At 36.8% G+C, this 9510-nt stretch overlaps 2 protein-coding genes across 2 annotated transcripts in view; both read left to right on the top strand.

The window, feature by feature from the left end:
- Positions 1–1273: 1273 nt before the first annotated feature.
- LOC146484160 (uncharacterized) overlaps positions 1274–9510 on the top strand; it is a 33303-nt gene continuing 25066 nt past the window's right edge. The window contains exons 1-6 of the mRNA XM_085105520.1: positions 1274–1594; positions 1748–1819; positions 1984–2055; positions 3352–3411; positions 4321–4395; positions 5414–5491. Of these exons, the coding sequence (XP_084961646.1) occupies positions 1410–1594; positions 1748–1819; positions 1984–2055; positions 3352–3411; positions 4321–4395; positions 5414–5491 (542 nt within the window). The 5' untranslated portion in view covers positions 1274–1409. The remainder of the gene's footprint in view (positions 1595–1747; positions 1820–1983; positions 2056–3351; positions 3412–4320; positions 4396–5413; positions 5492–9510) is intronic.
- On the top strand, positions 6619–8540 carry LOC146484162 (uncharacterized protein KIAA1958-like). Its single transcript, XM_085105468.1, has 2 exons — positions 6619–7159; positions 7202–8540. Exons 1-2 carry the CDS (start codon positions 6658–6660, stop codon positions 8071–8073), a joined length of 1374 nt encoding a protein of 457 aa, XP_084961594.1. The 5' UTR covers positions 6619–6657; the 3' UTR covers positions 8074–8540.

The raw sequence follows: 9510 nt of genomic DNA, 5'->3' as shown, positions 1-9510 counted from the left end.
AAAGGGCTCGATACCAATAGCGGTAAAATGATTCGTGGACACAAAACTCATAGAAAGTAAAAATCTTTTCGATGTTAATGCCAAATTTTTTGTATGTTAATTTTTTTTTGTTTATAGTTCGAAAGTCCACCGAGCAACTTCAGATACTCGGTACATGACATTAACTCAAGCGAAGTTTCTTTCTTGATTCCTGATCAGTTTAAGCATGTCCCACAATATAAAGAATGTAAGAAATGTTCATTTTTGTAAAAAAAAAAAGAAAAAAAAAGAAAAGAGAGAGAGACAAATAACTGTGGCAGCTTTCCCTTATGTATTTATGTATTTGCCTTTTAACGATTTACCTCATGCTATCTATTAAATGGAGGGATTTTTGATTCATTTAAAAATCAAAATCTCTCTGGGCGGTTCTATGAGGAAACAACACAAGCTCGAAACCTCCGACAGAAGAACATCCCAGTTTCATGTCTAACACTGAAGGGAAGTCATTTTTCCTTGCGTTTTCCATGGTAACGGAAATATTTGGCGTTGTCAACAAGTTAGCGGAAGGTGCCTGCTAAGGACAACTTTAGTTAAAGGAGGGAAAGTTAGAACAACTTAATTACCTTTACGCTTAAGACTTATTCGTTGATCCGAAAACTTGCTTTTTTCATACCGTGACTAACTTTTATTCGCTTCACCTCCGGTAAATTGTTTTTGCTGTGTATCAATACTTAAAAGTTTCGGAATGTGCTCAATCTGTTATGTTATCTATTATCGATTGACCCTTCCGTATGCTTTCCAACTTATTTGCGGACAATCTGCCAACCCGTCTTCGTTACATGTCACGGGATATTTGCAAAATATGGCCTTAATAGCCTGCAATCAATACTTGACTGGTTGCACGCCTTCACAGCTAGAGTTTAGAGAGCCGATTAAATCTCTTATCAAGGTCTCTCATGTGGAATTCGCAGGTTTTTAACATCCCCTTGTATGAAAAGAGGACATTTTACATTTTACTGAACAGTGGACATCTTCAGCAATCGTAGCCGTATCTTAAGAACTATGGACTTCGAAATTTTATCGTAGATCGAGATTAATGGAGGACTTTTTAAAAAGTGACTGATCGAAAGTATTTTACTATCTTTCTTTAATCTAATTATCAATTCATTTTTCCTCAACCGGAGTGTTAATTAAAGTATTGTATTGTCTTGTTATTTTATTCCAAGATCGATACCATTGTTTCAAAGTGCACTATTTGATGTAATTGTTAATATATCTTCCAGGAGTGTTTTCTTTGGATTAGCTTACAGCTTTAATGTCAGGAACATTTACATAAAACTTGAACTCGAAACATCAACAAGTCATTTGTGTTTGGCTGGCTTTGGATCCTGTTTTCTCGTATAACTGTTGGCAAAACGGTCGCCGAAGCAATGTCTGCCAGTATGAGTCTGACGATCTTAAGCCTGTTGTTTCTTTGTATATCTTCACTTGAAGCTGTTTGTTGTTCACTGCCAAACTTCTGTAACTGCACCGCTTTTGGCAAAATGAGATTTAAAGTAAAATGTATCGGTATTGAAAAAGTGCCTGACGGAATACCATCAAACACTTCCATCCTGTAAGTGTACTTGTTATGAAACATTTGTGTTGTTGTTGGTTTCGTTTACTTGAATGTTTCCAAATTAACAAGGCCTTGAATTAGATACAAGGCCTACAGAAACACGACGTAGAAATTCCTCCTTTCTTCTGACCGGTGTAATACTTTTTGTAGAAATCTTTCAGGGAATTATTTGGACGCGGTTCATGAAGGTTCTTTTGGGAATCTTAATTTCCTGACGAAACTGTAAGTATTCGTTTGTTTGTGTTTGTTACTGTCTTGCTTCCACATATGTCTAGACGGAAATCACAATAGTGCCAGTATAAATGGAACTGTAAATGTAAGTTCTATACTATCAAAAACAACAAATACTCTTAGCTGACTTGGGCGAACGATATTATGTTTCACAGGGATCTCTCTAGGAACCGATTGAAGTTTATTGCACAGAATGCCTTTCAGAATCTGACGTCACTTAAAATAATGTAAGTACATTCTCTCACGTGATCACAATATTAAGTGAATGTCAAATACCAATAACTTCAATGGAAACGTAATACAGTCAGTACACAAAGTCGTAAAAGGAAAATATAAGAACATGGCAAGACGTATAAGGTATTAGGATCAGTATACGCCAGAGTATGTCGAGAAAATATGCGGAACTAATTCCGTTTACAGAAAGTATAAGGAATCACATGTGTACTGGGCCCGATTGATCGAAAGCCAATTAACGTTATATAGCCACGCGACGTTCGTAATTTCCCCAGGGTATTTTGAGTTTCAGTGGTCGAATCATCTTCTGTTGAATATATTGCATTTGTATCCGACGATGGATAAAATTACACCGCATTAAAAAAATATTATCATTTCACGGTTATCATTTATTACTTTGATTACATATAGAAACGTACACTTGCACGATGACGAATGTTTGAAATGTTTGATATCTCTGCAAATCATAAATAATTCACAATAAGTTCGATATTCAAATTACTTGCGAAATTATATCGCTGGTATGTTTAGCTGATATTACGAAAGCTTTGATTGCTTAATTTGAAGGCAGGATTCTTTCGTGATGCGTGTGGTTATTAATGCTAATGCAAGGCTCCGTTGTAGATGTACGCCCGCATCTAGGATTTAAGCAATAGGAAGATCCTAGAGGGCGGATCAACCTAGCGCCATATGTTTTCTGTATTCAGTTTACATGCAGAAAGTTGTACTTGACCCTAGCGCTAGGATCTTCCTAGCTAAGAGATAGAAAGATCCTAGCACTAGGAATATCATAGCACCATGTAAACTACCTTCGCTTGGAAGGTCCTAGTACTAGAAACAAAAAAGAACAAACATGGCGGCAGCCGAATGTTCAACTGCCAAAGGAAGAAGATTTTTCCTCTTTTCCTTCTCCCCTTGGTAACCACCCCAACCGAAAGTTCTGCATGTAAACTAAACGAATATTTGTTTCACCTTCTAGAAACCTACGAGTGCTAGGATCTTTCTCCCTCTATGGTAACTGCTAGCCCTTATTAGATAGTGGAAGTTGTGCCAGGTTATCACTGTTCATCCCACAAAAGTTAAAGTAGTTTTCCAGACGAATGATTTCGTTCAAGTCTCTCAACACAGATTTAAATGAATGCTGCCATCTACAAGAGAAACTGAAGTTCAACTAAAGCGTTAATCTTGACAGAAATTCATTGCGGCATGTACTTACATTAGTGTCGAGAAAACTTTATCTTCGACTAACAGTGGCGAGAAATGCATTTTTTTTTTCTATTTAATCGCAGCAACCTTCGAGAGAACTTCATCAAGGGAGGTTTTCATCTACCGGAAACTGTTATCTGGCTGTAAGTCTAAGTTAATGAAATGAAAACGTACCTTGGTTATCGTGACAAGTGGTTGACACCTTTTGCCAGCCCAATGATAAATGGTTTAAAATCGAGCGGAGGGGTGGGGGAGGGGGTGCTAGAATCAGGGACTGGAACCAAGAAGTGGTCCTCTAAAACTTGAAAAGCGGTCCATTCATAGCTTGGCCAGAGGCGTTTTGGTGTTTTGCTGGCGAAAGTATAACAAATATTTTTATCTTTTAGATGGTCTTTTGTCTTACTTTCAAACTGGAGAATAAACAACTCTTTACATCAATATCGCTCCTTCCCTCCTTCCCTCCTTCCCTCCTTCCCTCCTTCCCTCCTTCCCTCCTTCCCTCCTTCCCTCCTTCCCTCCTTCCCTCCTTCCCTCCTTCCCTCCTTCCCTCCTTGCCTTTGGCCGCCATATTTTTCCATGAAATTGTGTTGCGCACACACATATATGAATCCGCTCACAAAAAACCCCGAGATTGCCTTGCAACTTGTGAGAGCAACGGCTTGGAGTTAAAGAGGACGTTTTAGTATAAAAAGCATCTGACCTGGATATTCTCTGAACCAATGGATGAAATTTGTTCAGTTTGAGAATAAACGTCCGTCAAGATAATGAGAAACTAAACATTGCATTAGGTCTTTGAAGGTGGTTTGCATTGCCGCCATGCTGGTGGACAGACAAAAGAAAATTTGCTCACATCGTTTGCATAAACATAGCAGTTACCTCCCCGAGAAAAAAAAATCTTATTCTTCTTGTCCACCAACATGGCCGCCATGACGTCACATGCCAACCATCAATTCCTGTTAGGATATTTTGTTTTGTGTTGAGGAAAATTTCAGTAAAGCAAATTTATGTCAAACAATTACTTGCATGGTGATAACCACAACGTTATCTTTCAGTAATCTGAAAAACAACCTACTTTCATTTGCTGACTTGAAAGTCATCCTCAAGGGATTGAAAAGGCTTTATTTGCTGTAAGTCATTATTTTTAATTTGTTTTCTACCCCACGAACGTAGAGATCGATTTTCATTTCGTTGCCAAAATCATGACGATTTTCCATGTCAATAAAAGATCAGACTATTTTTCACTTGAGCAATGTTTACCGTTGATGTGTATAATCTTCTAACCCCCTTACTGCACTTAACATCTTCCTTGTGATGTGCTGCTTACACTGGCCGAAATTGGATGCTAAGTCGGTGGAAAGATGCAAATGGTAAACCCACAAGTCGCAGCACGTTTTATTTATTGTATAACTCTCTGATTAATCACTGAAACACGTGCGCTTTAATTTGGAAAAGACAAAACATTAGTGGTCGTCACGGTATGATCGTCTGGATTTTCTGATCGTGTTCTCACTGGTTAGATTGGAACTGTTAAAGGGGCACTGTCACGGCGATTTTGCTGTATTTTGGTCAAAACTGCTCAAATGCTTGACAAAAAACCTTTTTGCTAAGATAAAATTGCTCTTAGAACACTGGGAAGAAGATATCAAGGGATTTCTCCAAGAAAGAACTAACTATAATCAGTTTCTAACGACTTCTTTAAACTACACAAGAAGAAAAAATTGGCCAATTTTTTCAAGTTACAATCTATTTTCATCCCAGCCATCCACAGCCCACATAATTAATACTAGTTTCTGTGCAATAGTAGGGGTATTATTGTTAACAAAACTGAACCATTACTTTAACGATTCAACAATTCAAGTATGTTTTCTGGCCATTCAAAGTGACAGGTAATACTGCCCCTTCAAGACCAAAAAATGCGATATTCTTTCTTTGTTGTTTTCTCGTTGAACAAATCAGGCGAAGTATATCAAGTAGGATGGCTATTGTCGTCTAATAACCACTATCCACGTGAGTTGTTTGGCCCAATCAGAGCGCTTGAAAATTAACTAGTAGGCCATAAACAGGAATCACATATATCTAAATAATTTATGAATCACTAATGAACTTTCATAACAATAATTAACGTTCACCTTGTTCAATTTTCAGGAATACTGACAGAAATGAGCAGATTGGACCCGTCCTTACATCCGATGTTTTTGAAGGCTTTGACAGAATGTTTTATTTGTAAGTTTCTAATATAAGAGAAGTAAAAATAAACATATATAAAGTAAGGGGGCATCGAAGTTATGCACACAACTGAAGCGGGTGCGAAAAGTAAGTCTATAAAAAAATTCAGGCTTGAACAGGATTCGAACCCATGATCTCTGCGATGCCGATGCAGTGCTCTACCAACTGAGCGATCATACCAACAGGGAGCTGTTGTTGTTGCTGTTTTTTTTTTTTTTTTTTTTTTTTTTGTGAATTCATAATGTACTCGTAGAGGTAAAGAGATGTAAGTAAAATATATGAAATAGATATATTTCAACTGCGGACGAAGGAAGATAAATATGAGACAAACAAAGTTATGTACACAACTTAAATGGTATGAGAACTAACTTAGACACAGAATAAGGTACTTTTTAAGGGGTTTTTATTATTATTATTATTATTGTTATTATTATTATTATTATCATTATAATAATAATAATAATAATAATTTATTAAAATATTCCACACAAATTGCTATTTACAAGTTAAAAGTATATAAAAAAAAGAGCTATTAAAAAACCTATTCACATTTCTTTTCGATTAAAAAAAAAGATAATATTTTTAAGCAACAATGTTTTTGTAAAGAAAAAGAAAAAAAGAACAAATGTCATGAAGTTTTTTTAAAAAAAATCAAATTCGGCATTTTAAAATCGGTCTACTTGATAAAAAGAAAAAATAATATTATCATTATTATTATTGTTATTATTATTATTATCATTATTATTATTGTTATTATTATTATTATTACTATTACTATTACTATTACTATTACTATTACTATCACTATTACTATTACTATTATTACTATTATTATTATTATTATTATTATTATTACTATTATTAAATTATTAAGTGAGAAATGAAGTAGGAAATAGAGCAGAAGAGGAGAGAAGAAGAATATTGCGTTTTATTTTTTTCTGAAGCATCTCCGAGGGCCGGAATCTCAAATCCTCGAATCTGATTGGCTAATCGCGCGCTCGTAACCGGTCCAGCTTTTTACGATACGGACCACGGTCCGGATTTTTATCCGCGCTATTCGCGGCAAATTGAAACAGTGTTGCGAAAGTTTCACACAAAGGCAACAGTTACACGTAAATAACTTCCCGTGGAAATATGTAAGGAAAATATAAATTCTGAAGAAAATGGATTCAGACGAGAGTGTACACAGCGAAAGTGAATTTTACTACCCACAAGAAGAAACCCCCAACGAAACGACGGCGTTAAATTATGAAGAAGTTGAACAAGACAGGCAATTAAGCAAAATTCAAGATTTTATTCACTCACTTCGCCCTGATAACACTAAAAAAAAGACAACTTACGATCTGAACATTTGGCGAAGATACTGTTCCTCAGTTGGAGAGACAAGAACCTTGGAGAACATTCCTCCTAACGAGCTCAACATTTTGCTGTGCAGATTTTTCATGGACGTCCGTAAAAAAGATGGCGGAGAGTACGAGCCAGGTACACTTGCATCGCTCCAGAGAAGTATTCAGCGCTGCTTGAAAGATAACAACTCTAACACAAATATTCTCAAAGATCAAGAGTTTGCAAAGTCAAGGGAGGTCCTAACAGCTCGCAAGCGAGACTTAGTAGTCAACAACGCGAAGGGAAATCGTCCACAGGCTGCCCGAGAGCTAACTAAAGGTGAAGAAGACCTCTTGTTTCAAACAGGTCAGTTTGGAGAAGACGACCCCGAAGTTCTCCAGCGCACAGTTTGGTGGGTACTGTCTTTACATTTCGGATTTAGAGCACGAGATGAGAGTAGGAGACTTCAGTGGGGAGATATTGCAATAGAAAATGATCCTGTCACTGGAAAGCAGGTCCTGGTGTGGAAAGCAGAACGAGGATCGAAAACAAGGCAAGGAGACGGCCATTGTAGAGCTTTTAATCCAAAAGCCTACGCCACCGAAAATGAGCACTGTCCAGTTCATTTGTATCTAAAGTTCGCCAGCCATCGTCCTGAAGAAATGAAGAGACCCGAGGCGCCTTTCTTCCTGGCAATAAACCACAAAAGAAAGCCTGCAGATCCGGTGTGGTACAGTCGAGCTCCTCTCGGAAAAAACAAGATCGGAGAATTTTTGACGAAGGCTGCGAAGAATGCAGGACTGCCTGGAAATGTAACCAACCATTCTGTGCGAAAAACCTGCATTTCAAGGCTGATGGATGCAGAAATTCCTGTTAATTATGTAGCTCAGCTGAGTGGACATAAGAATTTAAAAAGCTTAGATTCCTACAAAACTGCTTCCGACGACCACCAGCGCAAGATGTCCTTGCTACTGAGCAGCGAAACGAAATCTCCCATCTCTTCAAACGATGCACCGCTTAATCAAGCAGCCAAAGCCTCGCTTCACCCATTCAAGCCGAGAGAAGACAAGCAAGCTTCTTCAGGCGAGGATCCCTTCACTGGTTTTTTTGCTGGTTCGAACATCAGTAAAATTGAAGGCTGCACGTTCAATTTCTCTTTCAATACAGCGCCTTGCAGCAGTGGTGAAAGCTCGGTTCGGTCAAAGCCGCGAAAACGCCACATTATCATCTCAGATGACTCAGACTCAGATTAACTTAAACTTGCTTTTGGAAAGTTAGTTTTCACAAATCCAGGGACGTTTTAAACATTTATCGAGCCGTTAAGAAAAGTAAACTTCGCCGTGTTTGAGTTTTCATTCACAATTTTTATCATTCGATCGATATTTTTAGACCTTTTGGACATGCGTGTCATCATTTGCAGCGTGTCAACATTCATCCACTTTTGACGTTTGACAGATGATTGCCATTTCAATGACTCTTAAATGGTTTTTTTCTTTTTTTACATGATGACTTGCGAGTGAAAATAAAATTAAACTTTCTATAAACATGCCACTTGAATTGATGCCCTATTTACATTTGTTTCATAGGATTTTGTTATCACTTTCCTCCTCCAGCCTTAAACTTACACTTTTACACACGTCCCAGCGAAAAACAAGCAAACAAACAGAAAAAAATAAATAAGTTATTTACCGGTCTAGGTCGGTCCGTATGGTAAAAAACTGTGCCCTTGGTCTTGAGTACGGCCCTCGGCCTTCGGCCTCGGGCCGTACTCAAGACCTCGGGCACAGTTTTTTACCATACGGACCTCCCGCCCGGTAAATAACATATATGTATTTTTATAAGCTTTGTATTTTTAGGCTGGATAAGGCAATGTAAACTGAGAATGTATTGAGTTGTTATCCATTTCACGATATAATTTTTTTTATTATTATTATTATTATTTTTTTTAATATGGTAATTTCATTGAATGACGAATAATAAAATAAGTCTCCTTAAGTCTTAAACTGTAGAAATAGAATAGAACTAGAATAAGTCTTAAACTGTAGAATTTTTTGGTGATTTCGCAGTTCTGTGATATAATCCACTTCTGACAGTTGGTGAGTACTTTAGTGACATATTTTTTTGTGGGCTAGATCAGAGAGTTCTTTCTTTAAGATGATGTTGAAATCTCCCAGGAAGTTAAACACTACATTGGTTTGCTTAATCTCGTACTCGGGAAAGAGTTTTCGGAGACCCAGTCTTAGATCTAGGTACTATCTCTTCTTATGATCGTTCCTATCGTTGATCTGTCCAACATAATATTGTTATTATTATTATTATTATTATTATTATTATTATTATTATTATTATTATTATTATTATTTTTATTATCATTATTATTATTATTATTATTATTATTATTATTATTATTATTATTATTATTATTCTCTGTTTTGCAGTGTTTTGTGACGCTTACTGGTGAGGTGTTAATCAGGGTGAACAATTTAATTTTAAAAGTCATTGTATGCATGTAACTAGTGCCAGTAGTAAGTTTAATGGATTTTTCTCTCTGCCGCCAGGGAAATTTGTAAAGATATTTCTTTATAACCTCAAGAGCGCATTTACTGATTTTTAAATGGCATAACTGCGACTGAAAAAAATGGAAAAACATTCGAGCTTATGACGCCCAAACCTCTGTAAAAATCTTTCCG

This window comes from Pavona decussata, unplaced genomic scaffold, assembly GCF_977016875.1.
Source record: "Pavona decussata unplaced genomic scaffold, jaPavDecu1.1 SCAFFOLD_37, whole genome shotgun sequence".
Taxonomy (NCBI): Eukaryota; Metazoa; Cnidaria; class Anthozoa; order Scleractinia; family Agariciidae; genus Pavona; species Pavona decussata.
This window is presented reverse-complemented; position numbering and strand designations above follow the sequence as displayed.